Source organism: Aythya marila, assembly GCF_965140915.1.
Source record: "Aythya marila genome assembly, chromosome: 1".
NCBI classification, from domain to species: Eukaryota; Metazoa; Chordata; class Aves; order Anseriformes; family Anatidae; genus Aythya; species Aythya marila.
The window spans coordinates 205,888,833-205,911,002 of record NC_139042.1 but is presented as its reverse complement, the minus strand read 5'-3'; the positions used below and the strand labels follow the sequence as shown (position 1 = coordinate 205,911,002).

General features: G+C 50.9%; 2 protein-coding genes across 2 annotated transcripts in view; one reads left to right on the top strand and one right to left on the bottom strand.

The window, feature by feature from the left end:
- Positions 1-3,580, bottom strand: part of TASOR2 (transcription activation suppressor family member 2) — a 33,462-nt gene extending 29,882 nt beyond the window's left edge. The window contains exon 1 of the mRNA XM_082770638.1: positions 3,296-3,580. Coding sequence (XP_082626764.1) covers positions 3,296-3,510 — 215 coding nt within the window. The 5' untranslated portion in view covers positions 3,511-3,580. The remainder of the gene's footprint in view (positions 1-3,295) is intronic.
- Positions 3,581-14,055: 10,475 nt separating this feature from the next.
- Positions 14,056-22,086, top strand: ASB13 (ankyrin repeat and SOCS box containing 13). Its single transcript, XM_082752038.1, has 6 exons — positions 14,056-14,142; positions 15,571-15,758; positions 16,809-16,959; positions 17,948-18,082; positions 19,392-19,583; positions 20,604-22,086. The coding sequence occupies exons 1-6, from the start codon at positions 14,100-14,102 to the stop codon at positions 20,729-20,731; spliced, it is 837 nt and encodes a 278-aa protein (XP_082608164.1). The 5' UTR covers positions 14,056-14,099; the 3' UTR covers positions 20,732-22,086.
- Positions 22,087-22,170: the final 84 nt, after the last annotated feature.

Below are 22,170 nucleotides of genomic sequence, written 5' to 3'. Positions count from 1 at the left end.
CAGAGAATCAGCACGAGGTTTTACCTCCGGCACGTAAATCCCAAATCCCTGTAAAACAATCCCAAAGCACCTCTCTGCAGTGGATGTCTCCTTGTACTCTCACAAAAGGAGCCACGGGAGCTCAAGGGCCTCGAAACTGTGATGTTTTCCCCCAGAAACGCTGGCTTTGAGCATTCAAATTGCTGCGGCAAGGGGAAGTTTTTGGGTGGCACGGCTCTCTGGTTATTTAAAAGCACCTCTAGGATCAGGTAATGCAGACACCTAGGCTGCAAGAGCATTTAAAGGCTTTTCATCTCAGTTCCAGTGAGTGCCAATATTTATTTAGGTCACATTTTAGGACCAGGGCTATGCAGGGTGCTGAGGCAGCCCCTCAGCAGAGACACCACTCTGCCCAGAGGATCAGCAGCCAGAGTCCTGCTCCAGAGAAACCTTTCTTTCATTTTAACATTTCTTTGATATTATAACCTCCCTCCCGGTACCTTCAGCTGCTCGTGTAATTGAGGATGTGGTTATTACGTTTTTTTCTCTCGTTAATACACCACGCAGGCAGTTGATGCTGCCTTTCATCTCAGCAGATGCTCCTCCAAGGCCTCTCCTGCTGCAGCTCCCCTCTTCTGTCACCTTCTGATGCGTTGCCAACCGTCGTGCATCCCTTCAGCTGCAGGTGTCCGCATCGCCTCTTCCCAAATCTCGCGCTGTGACGGGTATTTTAGCGCTTGGACAGCTAAAAACACCCCTTTAAAAACCAGCCAGCCCAACAGCTCTCCATGCTAGCACACTCTGGCCTAAAACAGTCAGTCTTGATGCCGTGGGAGAGCTGGAGACGCGTGCACAGCAAGCCCCAAACCCGCTGCTGACAGGTTTACCTTTGCTCTGTGATATTTCACGGGTCCCTCGCTTGCAGCCCGCAGGCTCTACGTTGAAACCCACGCGTTGAAACCCAGGCAACCACAGCGTACCCGCAGAGCAAATGCAGCCCTCCTGAGAAACGTCGCCCCGTGAGCTGGATTTCCTCCGCTGCGCTGCTCAGGACATCCCCAAAAAATCGATGCCAGTGATGTCCTGGACCCAAGGTTCAAGCTCTGCAGCGATGCCTAGGGTTTCCCAACACACAGGAGGCTTTGTGAGAGCAACGCTTCAGGCGTTAAAAACAACCTTCGCAATAAACAGCTCCTTCATGGGCTTTCCATTTGAGGAAAGAATTAAAAAAAAAAAGTGTTTGTGGCTGGAAAAGTGGGCTTATAGTTACTCTACCTGAAAAAAATGCAGCTACGCCCCTCCAAACTGCCAGTCACTTACTTATTTTTGCCTTTGAGCAAGCTTGAGAACCTCCAAAACAGGGCCAGAGCCTTCCTTTGGCTGGCTTCTTCTGCTCTCACCGTGGATGCTCTTCTTCTAGAGTTGACTTTCTTTCTTGTTTTGCTTGATTTGGCAACAAACCTCTACCCACACGTTCTCTACGGACCCTTTGGTTACGGAAATTACCACGACACACTTCCAGTTTCAAGCACAAAATAGAACCGAAGCCAAAGGCTAAAGAAAATCTACCCCATGTGCATGCCAGCTTCAGCCATCTACCAGAACTTTCGGGGTAGTAATTCCACCACCAGGAAGAACAAAAAGCCAAAGAGTGCCCAAACTGCCCTTACCCAAAAGAATAAGCATTTCACTTTCTCGGCTCAAAGTGATTTTAACCAGTAAATATCCATGCTTTAGCTGACGCCAAAGTGACCAACACGCTTATTTTGTGTATATAAAACTGGCCCAATTCCACCAAAACTGTAATTTCACGTGCAATTTTCTTGCTGGCTACACTGATCTTCACAAGCGCTTGCCCCTGCGCTCCTCCTCTTCCCCTGCTGAGTAATCAAGGCTGAGTAATGAAGAAAACCATCAAACTGCAGTAGAAAATTAAGTCAAAGAGGCCACTTTTAATCCAGCTAGGTTCAGCATCTGGATTGCCAACGCAGCTCAGAGTCTGGCAGGACACAGACAGGGAGTGTCAGGGGGTCAGTATTTGGGACCAGGGAACGCTGAAGCAAGCCCTGCTGCTGCAGAAAACACCAGGTTTAACAGGAACACTAAAAATAGCCCAAACTAGTATGTAAAACCAGTTTCAGTGCCACGTAATGCGATCTCTAGTCCTGGGCAAGCACTTAACTGTTCTTCTTATCAGAGAAGATAGGGAATTCTCTGACGAAACGCTGTTTTACATTGGAAAAGAGCGGTTTCTGTGAAACCAGTCATTTTCTTGACAATGTGCTGTATCTAACCCGTTCGGGTGCAATCTCCAGGCACAGCCATAGGATGGTTTGCACAGCAGAAGACTCATCTCCCCCTTCGTTAATGCACACACCGTAACGAGATCCTCCGAGCAACGCTGAGAAATGTCCACTCTGCAACAAGCAGCGACCGAATGCTTGGGGTAAAACCAGTGGGTTAATGTCTGACCTGAGTCCTGCAGAGCTGAGCTTTACCCACCACCTCCTGCATCCACCACGAGTGCCAAGCCCCTGGGCTGCTGACTATTCTGCACCATGCAGGCTTTCTTGCATTAAAAAAAAAAAAAATGTTGTTTCCATGCAGAAAATAACATGTTTTATAACTATTTTGGTGTCATTCATGCTCCTGCCTGATCCATCTACCCAGATTAACCCCAGTTAAGGAGTGCACACATGGGACAACTCGCAGGGGGATGATCTGGAGGCAGAAACCAGCGTGGGAACACCATTTCCACCCCAAAAAGGCTGCTTCACAGCCCGGCAGGGCAGCATGGCCACTCCAAAGGGGAAACAAAGAGGCCTGCCAGCCTTCTGTACATTTTATGTCGCAGGGAAGGGGCCGTATGCCACGACCCCGTTTGCGTTTCCACCTCCTGCTCCTGAAGGGCACCTGCGGGGACAAAACCCAGCTCCCAAGGACGGCCCCGGGGGCCGCAGCTTTTCCCAACCATTTCCACCACCCAGCTGCAAGCGGGAGGCAGGACAGCCCCTCGCTTCCCCGAGAAGCCAAGGTGACATTAAAAAACGAAAAAAAAAGGCTTTTTTTTTAATGGGTTTTAAGGCCTGCTGGAGGCTTGGGGCTGGCGTCCTTAGGGCCGAGCAGGTGCCTCCCCCAGGGGCTGCTGCGGAGGGATGGGGGGACCCCAAGAAAGTCCCTGGAGGGGGGTGTTAAGGGGTCGCAGTCCCTGGAAAAGGGGTTTTAGGGGGGATAAGGGGGTAAACACGGATGGGTTTACCCGTCCCGGTGGAAAGGCTGGGGGCCGGTGGAAGGGATGGGGCCGGTCCCCGCTCACCCGTAGCCGGCCCTCCGGCCGCCTCCTGCCGCCTGTCGCCCATAGCAGCCGGGGCTCGCCCCTCTCCTCGCCGCTCTGCTCCGGCCCTGGCTTCTCCGTTCCTCGCCACCATGGCCACCAACACCACAACCACCGCCACCACCGCCACCGCCGCCCGCCCGGCCCGAGGACGGGCTCAAGCGGTGCGGGGCGGGCGGGCAGCGGGCAGCCGCCATCCGCCGGCCCCAGGAAGGGAAGGGGAAGGGGAGGAAAAAAGCCGGCCGAGGGCGGGCCGAGGGCGGGCGAGCGGAGAAGTTTGGTGGCGGTGGGAGGGTAGGGAAAGAAAAAAAAAAAAAAAAAAAAAAAAAAACAGAAAGTGAAAATTGAACCGGAAAGACAGCGCGGCCGCGCCCGCCGCTTTCCTCTTCCTCGCAGGTCACCCAGCCGGGCATGGCTCGGCTGAAGGGATGTGGGTGCTGAGAGGGGTTTGGCTCAGCCATCCGTCAGTCCCTGCCCTGAGCCACTTGGTGGTTTCACTCAGTGCCTTCCCTCAGCCCCCCGCAGCTTTCTTTCAGCCCCTTGGTGCCTTCGCTTAGTCCCCCCCTCAGCCCCCTTGGTGCCTTCCTTTAGCAACTTTCCTCAGCTCCTTCCCTCGGCTCCCCGCTGCCTTCTCTGAGCCCCTTGGTGCCCTTGCTCAGTCCCCTCAGCCCCTTCCCTCAACCCCCCCGCAGCTTTCTCTCAGCCCCTTGGTGCCTTCGCTTAGTCCCTCTCAGCCCCCTTGGTTCCTTCCCTCAGCCCCCTTAGTGCTCTCCTTTAGCAGCCTTCCCTCAGCTCCTTCCCTCAGCCTTCTTTGAGCCCATTAGTGTCTTTGCTTAGTCCCCCTCAGTCTCCTCAGCCCCTTCCCTCAGCCCCCCGCAGCTTTCTCTCAGCCCCTTGGTACCTTCGCTTAGTCCCCCTCAGCCCCCTTGGTGCCCTCCTTTAGCAGCCTTCCCTCAGCCCCTTCCCTCAGCCCCCTCAATGCCTTCCCTCAGCTCCTTGGTGCCTTCCCTTAGTCCCCCTCAGCCCCCGTAGTGCCTTCCCTCAGCCCCTTCCCTCAGCCCCATCCCTTCAGCATCTTTCTTCAGCCCTTCCCTCAGCCCCCCACAGCCATCCCTGAGCCCCTTGGTGCCTTCCCTCATCTCCTTCCCTCAGCACCCTTCAGCCTCTTCCCTCAGCCCCGTCCCTGATGCCTTCAGCACCTTTCTTCAGCCCTTCTCTCAGCCCCTTGCCCCTCGGTCCTCACCTCACATCCCGGGGCCTCTCCCTCACCTCAGTCCTTCCCTCATGCCCTCAGCACCATTCTTTGGCCCTCGGTGCCTTCTCTGGTCACTCTCTTCATGCCCACCCCTCAGGGCTTTCCCCCATCCTTTCAGCGCTTATCTTCAGCCCTTTTCTCAGCCCCTCCTTTCACCCCTCAGCACCCTCCTTCGTCCTTTCGTCCCTTCACAAAATCACAGAATGGCCGAGGTTGGAAGGGATCTCTGAAGATCATCCAGTCCAAACCCCTGCCGAGCAGGAGCACCTAGAGCATGTTGTGCAGGATGGCACCAAGGCAGATGTTGGATATCTCCAGAGAAGGAGATATCTCTGGGCAACCCGTCCCAGTGCTCTGCCACCCTCCCAGTAAAGAAGTGCCCCCTCATATTGAGCCAGAACCTCCTGTGCTTCAATTTGTGCCCAGTGCCTCTCGTCCTGTCACTGGGCAGAACTGAAGAGACTGGCTCCATCCTATCGACACCGTCCCCTAAGATATTTATATACATTAATGAGGTCTCCCCTCAAGTCTTCTCTTTTCCAGGCTAAACAGGCCCAGCTCTCAGCCTGTCCTTGTATGACGGGTGCTCCAGTCCTTTAATCATCCCCATAGCCCTCCTCTGGACTCATTCCAGTAGCTCCATGTCCTGATTGTACTGGGGAGCCCCAAACTGGACCCAGTGCTCCAGGTGGGGCCTTCTCTCATCTCTCCCTTCATCCCCTCAGCCCTGTCCCCACTGCCCCCTGTCCCCATGCCCCCCAGGTCCCAGGCTGGCTTTGGGCCCCACTCTGCAGGGTCCCCATGCAGTGGGGTTGCTCGTTTGCCCCGTTTCAATAGGATTTTCCCCAGCATGTTTCAAAGGGCCTGCTCACCGCCAGGCACTCGTGGCTTTAGTTCCTCTTGAAAATAAGGAAAGTTCCCCTTGAAAATAAGGAAGCGTGTGGCCTGGGGCTGGATTTGCTCCAAGAATGAGCGTTTTTAAGGAGAAAAAAAAAAAAAAGCAGATAAATAATCCAGTTTCCCTCCACTACCTGGGATCCCAGAAACAGGGTGTGGGGCTTTGATCTCACTCCTCTCTTCCCTTGCCCAGTCGTCCATGCTCTGCTCAGCCCAGGCTGTGAACAAGCTGTTGCAATAGGTGGTGCAAGGAACGAGGTGATCTGGACCGCCTACACAAAGCATTGAGCAACCAGGGTGCCTTTGGGGTGTCCCGGCTCTGGATTAGCTCCGTTTTGGGTGTATTTTTACACGTTGGGGTAGTCACAGCCTTAGCAAACTGAGGAGAAAAAAAAAAAAGAAAGAATCATGAGGTGATGACGTGACAGCCCACATGGCATGGCATTCACCTCGTAGTCAAGGCAATGCTGCAGGTCGTTAGTGTGCTGTTGAGGTAATTACGCCATCTTAACACCTCACAGCCACAATAGCAGTGTGCAAAGTGCTATTAAGCAGTGAGAAAACAAAGGTGTGGGGAAGAGTAAGGGATTTTTCCTGCAGACCATGGAGCCTCAACGTTTTGTCAGAATCCTCCTAGACCCTACTGACACGTCAGAGACTGGAATTCTTGTTGGTGTTGCTGGTCCTGAATGTAGCTACCCAAGGAGTAAGAAAAAAGGCTTTCCACGTCCCCATGCTGTAATATTTGGGTCATATGTATGCAAGTTTAGGGTCCCCAGTTGTCCCACAAGGGTGGAAGATGGACAGCCCCATGTAACCGTAGGCCTTGCTCTAGGAGAGGGACCCTGAGGTACTGCAGCAGTTGTAAGGAAATGTGGATTGGGAATTATTTCTGATGAGGAAAAGCATGATTTGTGGGGAGATCTCCCTTCAATGACTAGTTCCCATTTCGTGTTATGAAAACATGAGGAATTTGAGGGAATTTATTAACAGTTTTTGGTGGGGGAGAGTAATGACTGCAGCCTCTAGAGGTCAGGCACCATTTCTACCTGGGGTTTCTATGTCAGTGGTTCTCCTCGCCTTCTGGGGCGGAGAGACACGTGTGGTCTCTGTAAGAGGAAAGCCCACAGCCTGACTTTGGTGTGGGCCTATTTCCTGGCAATTCACTATTTCGGCTTCTTTGAAAGAATGACTCATAACATTTTATCTAAAATACAGAAGTAGTCATCTGAAGATCTGCTTCCTCTTTTATTCAGAAAAAAATATGAATGGTACATGCAGATGCTGTCAGTCATTTCTTTCTCAGAAGAGATGGAAAATGGTTGCAATGAAATGAATCAGCTGGGAGGTGGAAGCAGCAGTTCCTGAAAATGGTAGTCGCCTCCTGTGTAAAGACAACAAGACGAAGATAAAGCAAATAATTGTCTTTGAGATCATTATTGACTGTGTGGGGCAGCGTTAGCATTGCCAGCTGCTGTGTGAAGCATAAAGACCCAGCTTGCAAACACAGAATGGCGCAGGACCCGTGGGCTCCCTCCCTGTTTCCTGTCGTGCGTAAATCATGGGACAGCAGATGACACAGAAATACAGGGAAACTTTGAGTTTTTATTTTGTAGGTGTCAAGAAAGAAGATAAGCTTGGCATTCGCTTGGCTTCCGGAGAAAATGAGGCTCATGATTGTGCTATTTCTTTCTATCTCTTCTGCTAACTTTTGAAGCCATCAGCTGGTTTCAGCCCAATTTGGCTGAGACGTGGTGGTTTCAGAGGCTCCTTTCTTTGATTTTCTAGAAAATCTGTGGCCTGCTGGATCCCCCTCTTTGTCTCCTGCCTGTGAGAGCATCGGAAGTGTGAACTGCCCACTTGGCTGCTGGAGGGAATCCAGATGGGAGGAGGTCACTTGTGGCTGAAGGTAATTCTGAATAAATGTTTGTGTGGACCTCAAAGCCAAACATTTTGGATATACTGCACCCTGGCTGGCACTGCTGATGCCCAGCACAACTGCTCTTTCACTGGCACAGCTGTCAGGACAGATTAAAGCAGGCAATCTGCTGTAGCAGAGAGAAGAAGTGAAATGAAGTTCTGTGTTTTAGCATAATTTTATTTCAAGATGAAGTTTCCCCACCCAGGGGGTGCTTCCAGGAATGAAGCAGGGCAGGATTCTGCCTGACATTTTGCACAAGTCTGCACCAAGAAATTGCCTGGTTTTGAACAGAAATGAGCCTCAACCAGCAGTCTCCCTAAATGCAGCATCACGAAACCAATTTGGAGAATTGCATAGGCCCCCATGGCCGTTGTTTGGGAACTTCTGATATGCAGTGGTAAAATAGCAAATTTAGAGGCATTGGGCGTGGGAAGTGTTGGCTCAGGACCTTCACTGAAAGAGAAAGCTGGGGAAGAGAGCATGTGGATTTGGTTATCCTCTTTGGTAGCCCATTACGTTTGGTCATTCCTGCTGGTATGCCCAGAAAACAAAATAATTTCTCTATTTAAAGGCATCATGGAAAGTTTGTGTGAAGACTTCAGGGCATCTTAGGTGGGAGCAATAAATGCACAGCAACACAAAAGTTGAGCCCTCCTGGTTTAATCCAGGTGGACAGAAAGAGCTTTATTCCCACCCATTTCTGCTCTTTGCCCTTTCTGTAAATGAGCATTGAACTAAACAGCAAGGAAAAAGGTGAAACGCAAAGTCAGGCATTTCTTGACCCCAAAGTCCACTTTATTCAACAGCGCTGTGAAGCGTGTCATCCATCCCCTGTAATGCTGTCTTGCCACATCCTCCACTCAGCTCAAGCAAAACTCCTGCAATCAGTTTGGGATCTTGCAGCAAGAGAACCAAATTTTGCCTAAAATCATTCTTTTTTTTTTTTTTTTTTCATCCTTTCATTAAAATTTTAGGGGAAGTCCTCTAAAACACCAAGGAAATGCCACCTTCAGCTCTACACAGACGCAGGAGTCCTCCAGCTCTACGGTATGTGTGTGTGGCTTCTCTGGGCACAAGTATAACATTTATCACCTGGTTTCCACGTCTGTGGTGATGGATTGAGATCAAATACAAAGGTTTATTCTGCCCCAAGAAATAGCTGATTGAGTCTTTTCCATTGAAATCTTCCTTCTTGAGCCCAGCATAAGTTTACCTAGGTAGGCCAACACATTTTCCAAGCCTACCGATGCTTTCAAGAGCCTCTCATCTCTGAGGAAAGCCCAGATAACTCTTCACCTCCTGACACACCCAACACATGTTGCTTCTTGCTTTCGTTGGAAAATGCATCGTATTTTCGTGGTGATTAAATTCCAATATTTGCTCGCGGTGTATTTGTTTAGTGTACGTCTGCCGCAGTAAAACACGGGCAAGATTTTCAGTTTCTAGATTGATTTTTTTTTTTTTTTTTTTTTTTTTTTTTTGCTATTTTGGTATCTTGCAGCTTCCTAAGAAACCAACTTTTTGTTCAAGTTGTGGTGACAAACATTTGAGTAATTCTAGCAGCACTGGGGGAAGCCAAACCAAAGTTGTGAAAACAAACAACCAACCCCCTACAACAGCCTCTGTCAAAACCCAGCTTGTTTTATGGTGTTTTCACAACTATAAAACCACACACTGCACAGGCAGCTACAAGGCCCAGTCAGGAAATGAGTCAAAAATGATGAGTGCAGATTAGCATTTTCAGTGATGAACAAGTGATTTTTTTTTTTTCATCAAATCCCTTCACCATTTTTTCCCTTTTTTTCCAGTGATTATCGAGGTAGTTTCTTAAAAATGAATAGCTGTGCTGCTTACCCTATTATTTGCAATGTAAACCTGGCAATCTCTGAAGACAGAGTGTTTTATGTAGTATTTTATAAACATTACTTATTCCTCCTTACCAGGCACACGACTGGAGCCAAGGGGACACAAGCTCATTCTGTGACCAAAATGTTCCTGCTCGATCATGGCAAAACGTGAGACTACGTGTATGAGACTCCAGATCTAAACAAAACATCTCTTTCCTCTCTTGCAGTAATTAGTCCTGTAGCAATTAAGCAGAGGGAGCATTTGCAATCATTGTTATCATCTTCAGAGTCGTTCACATGCTTCAGAGCTGGAGTAGGTTGTACCGCTGTTATTGCAGGCTATCTGCAGATGCAGGGCAGTGACATTTATAGGGGATTATATTCTCCTAGATGGAAATATAGATTGTGTCTATATAAGAGCTGCTTTTATTCCACTCTGAGTGATTTCCAGCCTCTATCTCCTTCCACATCATCCTGCCTTCTGCTCAGCATGTGAAGCTCAGGAGGTGCTGGCTGGTCTCAGGAAATCAAGTTTCTCCTGTCCTGAGCCACATCGGTCCATGCAGTGATGCTTAAACCCTTCCATCAGGTGCTATAAACCAGTCATATTTGTACTTTACAGAGGAGAAAACTGAAGAAACGAGTGCTTTGCTGGAGGCCTGATGGGAGTGATGGTGGACAGTCGGCTGAATATGAGCCAGCAGTGTGCTCAGGTGGCCAAGAAGGCCAACGGCATCCTGGCTTGTATTAGGAACAGCGTGACCAGCAGGGCTAGGGAGGTGATCGTCCCCCTGTACTCAGCTCTGGTGAGGCCGCACCTCGAGTACTGTGTTCAGTTTTGGGCCCCTCGCTACAAGAAGGACATGGAGGTGCTTGAGCGGGTGCAGAGAAGGGCGACGAAGCTGGTGAGGGGCCTGGAGAACAAGTCCTACGAGGAGCGGCTGAGGGAGCTGGGCTTGTTCAGCCTGGAGAAGAGGAGGCTCAGGGGCGACCTTATCGCTCTTTTTAGGTACCTCAAGGGAGGCTGTAGCGAGGTGGGGGTTGGCCTGTTCTCCCACGTGCCTGGTGACAGGACGAGGGGGAATGGGTTTAAGTTGAGCCAGGGGAGTTTTAGGCTAGATGTTAGGAAGAACTTCTTCACTGAAAGGGTTGTGAGGCATTGGAACAGGCTGCACAGGGAAGTGGTGGAGTCACCATCCTTGGAAGTCTTCAAAAGACGTTTAGATGTAGAGCTTAGGGATATGGTTTAGTGGAGGGCTGTTAGCGTTAGGTTGGAGGTTGGACTCGATGACCTTGAGGTCTCTTCCAACCTAGAAAATTCTGTGATTCTGTGATAAGAATTTTTTAAGGCTAAAACATGATTATTCCTGGCCTTTTGTTCTAAGCAGCTGCTTTCAGGTGTTGGATATATATGGATATGTTTTAAAATAGGAACACTTGCTCCTGATCATATTAAACTGAGGTAGGCAGTTTTTCTCTTCACATTATTGTCTGTATCACAATTTCTTCATCTTCAACTGATCGACCCCCAGCCCGGTTGGAACTGCAGCTGGGATTACACACAGGTATTAGCAGAGTATGGCCACTCCTGCTGGCACTACCTGCTATTCTCTGGTGCTAAGCAGAGTGATTTATCCATTTAGTGTCATCCCTGGACAAACCCTGGGGCAAGAGGTGAGTGGAATCTGCTTGGTTTTCCACCAGCTCTTCCAGCCCTGCTTGTGTTTCGGCGACAATGAGTGGAATGTCAGCTCTTTGCAACTTCAAATAACGACTGGAGGCCCTGATAAATCGAAAAACAGGTTTGCAGCTATCACATCCTGCCCTTGGGGCAGAATGGATGGCTGCAAGGTATGGCCAGAAAGGATAACATCTCCTGCTTTGTGAGGCCCCATCCTGGGCTAATCTTTGCACTGCTGCAGTTGAAAGAAAGCACTTTTAGTTTTTATGCCGTTCGTGCAAAACACTTGGTTTTCTTATTCCGTGAAAGTGCTGAATGGAAGTTTCTCACTGGACTTAGTTCTTCCTCCTACGATGTCAAAATTAACATGAAAACATCCACTGCTGGAAAATAGAGATTTTTTTTTTTTTGTGGTGTTTGTTTCCTACTTAACCATCAGGCACTCAGCTGCTTTCCTGTCCAAGTGGGGGGCAAGCCCAGGACAGACTTGCATTTTGTACAAGCAGCCACTGCAGAATCGTAAGCAACAGATTATTTTTATAAAAATGTCTTTTCTTATTTTTATTTTTATATTTTTTTATGGTTTCGGACTGTGCTGCTGTGGTTGGGAGGGGGACACAGGTGTTCCTCAGTTGGCAGCGTACCCAGAGCACAGCTCCCAGGCGGCTGGGGAATGCACACACAAACGTGGGCTGCTTTCACCCAGCTCCACCACCACAACTGCTCTCTCACTCCCCTTCCTCAAAGGAAAAACAAGAGAAAATAGGATGGAACGGGCTGAAGAGTTGAGATAAGTACAAGGAGATCACTCAACAGTTGTTGTCACAGGCAAAACAGACTCGGTGTAGGGAGATTAATAAAATTTCTTACCTATTACTAGCAAGCTGGTTGAGAAACAAACAAACAAACAACAAAAAAGATGAACTAAAAACACCTTCCTCACATCCTTCTGCGTGTCTGGAGCACCTCCTGCCCTCCTCACCTTGGGGCCGCAGGGCTGGTGCTCACCCCTCTCTCCCAGCTGCTGTTGTGCAGCATTTTTTGCTTAAATTTCTCAAACTCTTTCCTAAATCTGCTCTCACAGAGGCTCAAATGACGTCGCTTAATGGCTGAGCAGCAGCAGGTCCCTTTGGAGCAGGCTGAACCTGGCCCTTATCTGACACGGGGCAGCTGCTGGATTCTCCTCAGAGGCCACCACCCACCCTTACAGGCCCCGCTACCCAAACCTCGCCCCACAAACCCAAAACAAAACACAAAACCTGTGGACGGAGGAAAAACACGACCAGCAATCGCAAATTTGTGGCTGGAACGGGTAAATGAAGGAATCCTGCAGTCTGCCCTCAGAGGGAGCGCCTCTCCTTGCGGATCTGCTCCCGCAGAGACTGTGAGAGGGATTTTTTGAGGTGTTTTTAATCCATTTTCTCCATCTCCTTGGCACGCAAGACAGCTGACAGGCAGCGCCTCTTCCAAACCTGGATGGAGATAAGGAAAGCTGCACCCAAATTTCTCTCCTCGCCCCCACGGGTGCCAGCCCACGGGTCTGGTTTCTGTTTGGGTAATTTGCTTTGCCAGGCTAAAACAAAGATACGGGCACCCACCGAGGCTTCTTCCTCACACCTAAATAATCACACTTAAAAAAAAATCACACCTAAAGCCCTCACACCTCAATAATCCGTTGGGAATTAGGGCAGGAAATGCTTTGTTTGAGGGGAAACTCGCTCTCAGAGGGAGAAAAGCCAAGGCTGAATGGCAGATAACCACACAACCCGGCTTCTTTCTCCCGCATTTAATAATTTATAAATTATTTATAATTTAGAGACGGAGCAGGAGGAGAAGGCAGAAGATGATGCCTGTTTATTACCCGGCTCGTTGAGTTTAGCCCTGATAAGCCGGGAAAAGCAGAGAATAACATGCAAGGATTTAGGGCAGTGCCATTTATACACGTCTTCCCAACGTGACGCACACATTTGGCTCCTTCATTTCGGTCTCGGAGGCTTCTCTCCTGCTCTGCAAGGCCGTGGGGGTGACAATTTAGCGATTTTGCAGTTTTGCTGCTGAGCTGCAGTTGCTGCCCAGGGCTCCTGAGCCGTGTCCCTGCGAGCCGGGGGGAGCTGACATCGCCTCTGTCCCCCAATTTGTCGGTGGTTTCGTCAGCGCGGCCGCTCTCTGCCAGCTCTGCTGCTGCCTCCGTGTGGGCACGGGTATTTTGGAAGCTGTAAAATAAAGATTTTTAGGGACACGAGCTTACCCCAGGAACTACCCCAAGAGAGCAGAGCTGGGGTAGACAGCACAGAAATAATTCAGGGGGGTCACATGCTTCTGGGCGCAGTGGGAATAAGGGATTTTGGGTTTATTTTCGGCTTTCCTCTGATTTTTTTTGAGATCTTTGGCAAAAATTGCTTCACCTTTCCGTGCTGTTGTTTCATCCTGGGTTACCTCGGTGTAAAATTTGTGGGGCAGGCAGGGAGGCGAACGCTGTGCACACGCACGACCACCGCATGTTAAGCACCGCGCCCCAGTTGCCCCAGTTCATCCCAGTCCAGTCCCCTCCAGCAGCCCCCAAACCTCTCTTTGCTGCAAGAACCCAATTCCCGCCCCCCCCCAGTGTCCCCAGCATCCCCTCTTCCCACACACCAGTCCTCCCAGTTCTCCCATCCCCACATACCAGTACCCCACACCAGTTCCCCCAGTCCCCCCCAGTCTCCCCAGTCCCCCTTTTCCCCACACCCCAGTACCCTCCACCAGTTCCCCCAGTCTCTTTTTCCTCCCACCCCACTACCCCCTATTCCCCATCCCAGTTCCCCCAGTCCCCCTTTTCCAAACACACCAGTACCCTCCACCAGTTCCCCCAGTCCCCCACCAGTTCCCCCAGTTCCCCCAGTCCCCCTCCAGTTCCCCCAGTTCTCCCAGTCCCCCTCCAGTTCCCCCAGTTCTCCCAGTCCCCCTCCAGTTCTCCCAGTTCTCCCAGTCCCCCCCCAGTCCCTCTTTCCCTCCCCATCCCCCTCTCCCCACCCCATTCCCCCCAGTTCCCCCAGTCCCCCCAGTTCCCCCAATATGGCCGCCCCCCCGCGAACTACAACTCCCAGCAGCCCCCGGGGCGGCCCCGGCCATTTCGTTCCGTCCCCCCCCGGTTCCGTCCCGATCCAGCCCCTCTGGGGCCGTTCCGGGCCGGGCCGGGCCGGGCCATGGAGAGCCCCGTGGGCAGCGGCTCCCTGAGGGGCGACATCAGTGCGTGGGGCTGCTTTGGGGGATTTGGGGATGATTTGGGGCATTTGGGGCTGGTTTGGGTCTGATTTGGGGGATTTGGGGGATTTGGGTCTGATTTGGGGCATATAAGTCTGATTTGGGGGATTTGGGGCTGGTTTGGGGCATATGGGGCTGGTTTGGGGGATTTGGGGCTGCTTTGGGGGATATTGGACTGTTTTGGAGCTGATTTGGTGGATTTAGGATTGGTTAGGGGCATTTGGGGCTGATTTGGGGGATATGGGGCTGGTTTGGGGCATTTGGAGATGGTTTGGGGCTGATTTGGGGGATTTAGGATTGGGTTTTGGGATTTGGGGCTGGTTAGGGGCATTTGGGGCTGGTTAGGGGCATTTGGGGATGATTTGGGTCCGATTTGGGGGATTTGGGTCTGATTTGGGGCATATAGGTCTGATTTGGGGGATTTGGGTCTGGTTTGGGGGATTTGGGGCTGCTTTGGGGCATTTGGGGCTGCTTTGGGTCTGGTTTGGGGGATTTGGGTCTGGTTTGTTGGATTTGGGTCTGGTTTGAGGCTGATTTGGGGGATTTAGGATTGGCTAGGGGCATTTGGGGCTGGTTAGGGGCATTTGGGGCTGGTTTAGGGGATATGGGGCTGGTTTGGGGCTGATTTGGGGGATTTAGGATTGGTTTTTGGAATTTGGGTCTGGCTAGGGCCATGTGGGGCTGACTAGGGCCATGTGGGGCTGGCTTGGGTCTGGTTTGGGGCATTTGGGGTGATTTGGATCTGGTTTGGGGTGATTTGGGGCTGTTTTGGGGTGATTTGGGGTGATTTGGGTCTGGTTTGGGGCTGGTTGGGAGGATTATGGAGGATTTGGGGTCAAGGGGTTTCTTGAAGGAAAGGGCTTGGAGGATGCTTGTGGGGAGCCATCGCCGCTCCCCCACCAACACACGTGTTGGAGGGCGATATATAGGGCAAACCTTTAATTCATGCTGCTGGAAGCTTTTTGTCATTTTCCCGGTCCCGTTGGTGGCAGTCCCGGGGCTCGTCCATCCTTGGGATTTGTGCCAAATCCAGGAGAAACCCCACTGGAGGCAAAAACGCCCTGCTCAGGAACATAGGCAAAGGGCACGAGGAGCTAACGAGGAAACAAAAAAGCACGTTTGTGCCTTGAAAATGTCAGTGCTTTTGGTAAAAGGGCCGTATTTTATAGTGCTGCCCGTGGCCGGGTCGTATCATTCAGTATTTTGAAACAAAAAGGCAAATCAACCCCAAACTGTCAGGCTTCTGCTCCTCTCTGCCCTTTTTGTACGTGGATGAAAGTTTCAGCGTGGAGCACGGCGAGAAACCGGCTTCGTGTTCCAGCCGAGCTGCCTCTCTCCCGCTCAGAAACCCTTTTTCTCTTCACTTGTGTCCTTAAAATTCATTTATTCTCCTTTATTCCCCCCCCCCTGCAGGTTTTTGGGCCGATCGAACGCCGGTTCACGAGGCAGCCAGGCGGGGAGAGATCCTGCAGCTGCAGCAGCTGATCGAGAGCGGCGCCTGCGTCAACGCCGTCACCTACGACTCCATCACCCCCCTGCACGAGGCGAGCCTGCGGGGCCAAACGCAGTGTGTCAAGCTCCTGCTGGCCGCGGGAGCCCAGGTTTGTGTTTGCTCCTGGTATCCACCACGAAACCGAGCCCCAAAGATTGATTTTTTGCTGTAGGATTTGGGCTGAAGCTGCAGCTCTTGCTGCATTCTCATCCTGCGTTGAGGTCGAGAGGATCCTGGAGTGCTTATCCCTTGTAGGAGGGTCTTGGAGTAACCTAGGGGAAAAAAAAAAAAGGCTTGAGGCCGCTTCGTTGTGATGTCTGAATTTATTTCTGGGGTCTGGATTCGCTCCATCTATACCCAGGCTCTTAATTTGTGAATTAAGAGACAGCTTTAGTCAGTCTGGGCTTTCTTGACAGTCAGCAGAGGGAGGGAAGCGTCTTCAGGAGGTGTTTGGGCTTGAGGAGATCTTAAAAAAACTCCCTGTAAGTATTTCCCTGTCCCCCTCTCTCCACTCTGACTATTGACAGAGTCCGGGATGAATACAAATCTAATTAATCTAATTTAGGTGACTCAAATATCTAAAGCTATCCAGGATGAACCAAGGGCAGAAGGGGCGAAGGGCACACGTAGATGTGTGAGGAAATTTTATATTTATTCTTAAATTTCTTCTTCGATTTTATTATGCGAACACAAATCTGCCAAAGAGTTTTCTGGACGTATTTGGAGTCTGCTGCCTTCAAGACTCGTGACGTGTCACATCCTAAAGGTGGCTGTCCTAAAAGCAAGCCTGGTTAAACGGATTGTGTGTGCACCCCGTACTCCTCCTCGCTGCAAAGTCAGCCGGTTCAGAGGGAGCTGAACTTTGCCCTGGCACAAACGGGGAGTATTTGTACACCGTGTTATGCTGGCTCAGCTGCAGGGCTTGTGATGTTCAGCAGGAGAAGCGCAAGGAGGGAAGTCACATCCTGAGCCGTGGCAGCTACTCGTGATATTCGTGTCTAGCTGTGCCCTGGGAGTGTTCAACAGCACCAGGCAGGCTCCTGGCGGTGTCAGCCGACTCCTTCCTGAGCTCAGCACGGTTCTGGGGTTAATAGAAACAAAAACGAGGGTGCTGCCACGCAGCAGTCTGTAAATACTCAGCTGTTTTTCTGCCCTGAAGGTGGACGCCAGGAATATCGACGGCAGCACCCCGCTCTGCGACGCCTGCGCCTCGGGGAGCATCGAGTGCGTGAAGGTGCTGCTGTCCCACGGTGCCAAGGTGAACCCTCCCCTCTACACGGCCTCCCCTCTCCACGAAGCCTGCATGAACGGTAAGCTGGCCTGCTCCTACCTGCAGGAGGATTATTTATTTGATTATTTATCAAAATAAAACCACAAAAAAAAAAAAAGAAAACCAGCTACCAGAAATCTTAAGTAAGGCCGTTGTTGCTCAGCAGATCGTTAGGGCTCGAAAATGTCCACCTTACACGGGCACAGCTCCCTTTGAGGAAACAATGCATGGCACCAGATCCTAGGCAGATAAAACACCACCTTCCTGACTCTCTGTGAGCAAACCTTGAGCCAAACCATCTGTGTTGCTTTTGCAAGCAGAGGAGAATCAGCCACGAGACTCTTTTTTAACCAGGCGGTGCTGTCGCAGACCCCTGTGGTTGTCGAGAGCTTCTGCTGCTGCCCAGAGGCTGGAGGAGGCTGTGAAGGGAGGTGCTGCCTGCTCTGCTCCTTGTCCCTCTCACGGTCTTTTCCAGTCCACGGGGCAGGAGAAAGCTTCAGGGGCCAAAATAATGTCCCAGCTGGAGCGTGCCCGCCGCTCTCTGCCCCTCCTGTCTTCTCCTCAGCCTCTTCTAGACATTTGGACCTGAGTTGTGGAGCAGGAGCAAACATCAGGGATGGCTTTGAGAGCAGCAGAGGCATTGGGAGCAGCAGAGAAGTATTTCAGAGGGGTATTTCACATACAGCTGCTGCTCTGGTCCTGAAGGTGAGCTAATCCACCCAGGGCACGGCCAGCTCTGCAAACCACAGGCTGTTCAGTGCCAGCCCTCGGATTCAGATTTATTTGACCTGATTCCCTGCAGATGCTGCAAGCTGTAGCTTGCTGCCATGCAGCTGTGACGTCCTCGTGCTCTGTTCTCAGCCTCCATCCTGCAGTAAAACCTTTTGGCTCGCAAGCATTTGTATTTTACATCCGCCACCCCAAATATTGATCAGCCTGCTCCTGGCTCAGGCCCATCCCGGCGTGCCAGGCGCTCCCATTTGAGCTGGATTCTTTTTTTTTTTGACTGGGATTTTCCCTCCCCAAAGGTAGCTCAGAGTGCGTGCAGCTCCTCATCGACGTCGGTGCCAACTTGGAGGCCCACGACTGCCATTTCGGGACTCCCCTACACGTGGCCTGCGCCAGGGAGCATCTGGACTGCGTGAAGTTGCTGCTCAAGGCAGGTATGGCAGCCGCGGGGTTTGTTTTGGGGCAGGCAGCTTACGGAGGTGCCTACGTGCAGCATTTCCCTCCTGGTGCTCTGCAGTGAATTATTGTACAAGAACTTACCCATTTCCAGCATGACGTAGGCAAAACCTTCCACTTTTGTCACCTTTAACTGAGCAAAGCCTAATGCTTAAGCATTTTTTAGCAGATGCCTGTCAAAATCCAGTTCAGGATGACTCCAGCGATGTTTTCACTGTCCTATTTTAATAAAAAATCCTAAATCTTCACCTCCCTGGATCAACGTCCCAGCAATACCAGCTGGCGTGCGTGCCTTCAGCTGTGCTGACGTGTTCCTGTGGCTTTGCATAGAGTTTGATGATGTCCAAAAAAAGCAGAGGTGAAGTCACCTCATGCCTCTGGGAGATCTGCTCAGCGTTATGCCTAGAGGAGCTTGCTGGAATTTCAAGTCGGTGCCGCGTGCTCCAGCTTTCACCTCCCGGCTTTCTTGCTGCTCATTTTAGCAGGGAGCTTGGAGCTGAGCTTCTTGGTTTTGCCCCTGCTTACCAAGAGGTGATTTGGCCCGGGGACGATTTGTTTTGTGGAATGTTACTTGTCTGGAAATCGGGCAGCTAAGCCAGCTTGTTTCCTATCCCTCCAGTTCTTGGGCACCCATCTTCAGATTATACTAATTAATTCCTGAGACATTTAACTCCATTAACTCAGAGGAGTGTGGCTAGCTCAGATTTAGATACAGAAGAGTCAGCTCTATAAACTTGACGAGGTTCAGCTCACCTGCACTGAACAAATCAGTTGACAGGGCAAATATCACAAGTTTTGGAGGCATTAGAAAGACCTTTCGTTGTCAGCTAATTAAAACCCAATTTTCTTAGTCAAAACACCTAAGCAAAGCCTCAGTAATGTCTGCTGGAGAGCTTCCACAGCTTGTGAGCTTGTGTTTCTGTTCAAATAATTAACAGGGAGGCTCCTGTTTGCTTCGACTGTGAGCACTCAGTTGAGATGACCAAAATGGCTCTGCTGGTTTCAGAACTTCACACTCAGCAGCTCATTTACCTAGTAAATTGACCCAAATCCTTTCTCTGCAAGGAAAACATAAAGCCAGAGAAGAAAACCCAGGCATTGGCAGCACGGAGAACTTGTTCAGCACTTTGGTTTCCTGTTTGTGCTGTTTTGTTTGGATCTCGTTCTCGCCGCTCGTACGTGTGTTCATAGCATTTTTTTTTTTTTTTTTCCTCCACTTCAACCACTCCTTACATTTGGGTCAAGTGAGGCTCTCGTAAACGGGTTTGTTTTCCTTTCTGGTCTCAGGGGCAAACGTGAATGCTGCTAAACTCCACGAGACGGCCCTTCACCACGCAGCAAAAGTGAAAAACGTGGACCTGGTGGAAATGCTGATTGAATTCGGAGGCAACATCTACGCGAGGGACAACCGAGGCAAGAAGCCATCGGATTACACCTGGAGCAGCAGTCCCACAGCAAAATGCTTCGAGTACTACGAAAGTGAGTGAGATACGATCCCTGCCCTGGGAATTCAGTGACTGATGGCTCCGTTGCACCATATCAAGATTCCCAGTCCACTTTGATGCGTAGATACCTGATCATCTCCCTAGGAAGGTGTAGAGTTCTGGGTGGTAAACGTCAGCCAGCTGGCTGGAGGCTAGCTCTGCTTAGTTCTGGGTGAATGACAGAGGTAAGATGGCCCAAATCTTGCCCTCGCTGAATTCAGGTCCCTCTCGTGTGTCAGCGTGAGCATTTTCACTTTGGGGCCTTAAGTCAGATCAAGGAAATCAATGAAAATTTGTTCTGTAGGAGGCAGGGAACGTGTTAAACTTCAGCTGCATTGGCTGGCTGCTTTTGGAGGAGACATTTTGACTGAGGTTTGAGGATGACGTCAGGTCTTTGAGGACCTCAGAAGTGAGATTCACAAACCCTTCTGTACATTTGCACACTTCAAACCCCCAGCACTGCACGATCCTAAAAATCTTTCCTGGCTTTACAACTCTCTGCACAGCGAGCACCTTACAGCCCCTTCTCTCCCTGACTCCTGTTCTCCGTGTAGGAGTCTCTCAGAATTATTCACTGCTTTCAGACTGCAGCAAAGCGTGCTGTTCTGGCCCTGGCTGAGCTGGGTGAAGAGGCTGAGCCTTACAATGCCATAAATACTTGTTAACACCTCGCCAGGGTTTACTGCCCCCTCAGCTCAGCTGGCAGAGCTGCGTGTGTGGCTGCTTTTTAATGCAGACCGTTGTAACAACACCGTGCTAACTAAATAGATTATTATTTTTTTTTGAAATTGTGTGGTTAAATTCAGGACTAGACCCAGGACAGATCCGAATCTTGGAGGCTGGTGATTGTTGAGGCTTTTAGGGGCAGGGATAGGAGCACGTTAGGTCTGACAACATCAGGAGGGAAGTGCCTGATCCTGATTCTGCCTGTGCGTGCGTGCGTGCATCGACGTCTGGGCTCGAGGCTGCTGTCTGAGCTGCAGCAGTAACCATGCACCCTTTTTTTTCGTTTCAGAAACGCCCTTGAGCCTGTCACAGCTCTGCAGAGTTACGGTGAGAAAGGCTGCAGGGCAGCGGGCGCTGGAGAAGATTGCCAAGCTAAACATCCCTCAGCGATTAATCCAGTACCTGTCCTACAACTGACAGGGCTGAAGGTGACCGGCAAAGGACAGGACAGTGGCTTTAGCTCGCACAGCATGAAGTATCCGTCTCTTTCTCTTCTACCTCCCCACGAGAAATGAATTTTAATCGAAGCCAAGCCCGATGTAAATAAGTATTCACGAGGCAGCACCTCGCGCCCCTCCCTCTTCTCTGTGAGTGAGCATTTCGGGCAGAGACGGACTCGAGGCAAGGTGCAGCCCCGACCTGCAGCCCCAGCCTCTCCCTGGGGGGATCTCTGAGGCTGCCGCCGCGTTCCAGGCTGCAGTGCTCACTCTTGGCACGGGATTAGCCTCGCCTAATTTTAGCCGTCCCTCTCCTTCACGCGTCTGCGGGTGATCTAGCCAGGCTCCCTTTGCAGTCAGCGGAGAGAAATGGATACTCGGCGAGCGTGATTCATGTCTCCTGTTTTAGATGGTTGCATTAGGATGCTCCACGGTGCCTTTGGAGCGCCCGTCTGCTGCCTGCAAAGGGATTTGGAGGTGATAACACTCGGGCACGGGTGTCTGCCCTTCTGAAAGGGGAGCACAGGGAGCCTCGGTGTTAAAAACTCGAGCAAGAACCACCTCAAGCCACGGGACGAGGCTCGTGTGAGCTGTGTGCTGCAGCTGGAGGCGAGTTAACCCCCCAGCTAATCAATCTGAAGGCACTGCAAGCAGTAAGCGACCTTCCCTGAACTTCAGCGGGCTTCAGCCTCAGCAGGAGGGCAAATTCCTGCCCCGAATGACAGCACGTGTTCAGAAATCCTCAAACTCAGGGCTCTCACCCTCCTTCACGCTGTGAATAACCGGCAGCTTGCCTCCTGCCCGCTGCTCCTGCACCCTTGCCAGGGCTCAGCCTCACAACGGAGGGGAAAAGATTGTAAGCACAGGGTTAAAGAGCTGCCGTGGAGCCGAATGCACTTTAATGTTGACCACTAAATCGCTTCATTTTTTTAATTTTTGGTTAGGCTTGTTCCCCCCTCACCCCTTTTGTGTTTTTTTTTTTTTTTTTTTTCAGCGTGACATCGCGTAGAACTGGCACTGAAAGCTTTTGAGGTTCTGCTCTTTGTAGGACTGTCTGTTTGTTACACTACCTGGGTTTTTTTTTCTGTGTGTCTGAAATACCAGAAATGTGAAATTGCCGAGGCGCTCAGGGAAGCTCTGGAGGTGTTTGTTGTGGGATTCACCCCCGCGTAAAGGTTTTTAGTGTATCCTTCACCAAAAGCTTCCTCGTTAGGCTGCTTTCTCAACATTGCCTGAGCTGCTGAAATACTGAAAATGGCCAAGTCCACATTTCCACTGTAAACCCAACCCAAAAGCTCTCCCGACAACCCCGAATAAAGCGACCAGTTCCCTTTCTGTTACCTTTCTTCCCTCCGAGTCGCCTCGCTGACGGGTTCCTCGAGTCGTGTTGGTTTTTATTCGTCTTTAACCCTAGGAGAA

Bases quoted from the DNA above. Each gene is read 5' to 3' on its own strand.
- ASB13 (XM_082752038.1), top strand. From the start codon at position 14,100: ATGGAGAGCCCCGTGGGCAGCGGCTCCCTGAGGGGCGACATCA. The intron at 15,759-16,808 runs GTTTGTGTTTGC...TCTGCCCTGAAG, and splicing joins TGCTGGCCGCGGGAGCCCAG to GTGGACGCCAGGAATATCGA. The intron at 18,083-19,391 runs GTATGGCAGCCG...TTCTGGTCTCAG, and splicing joins GAAGTTGCTGCTCAAGGCAG to GGGCAAACGTGAATGCTGCT.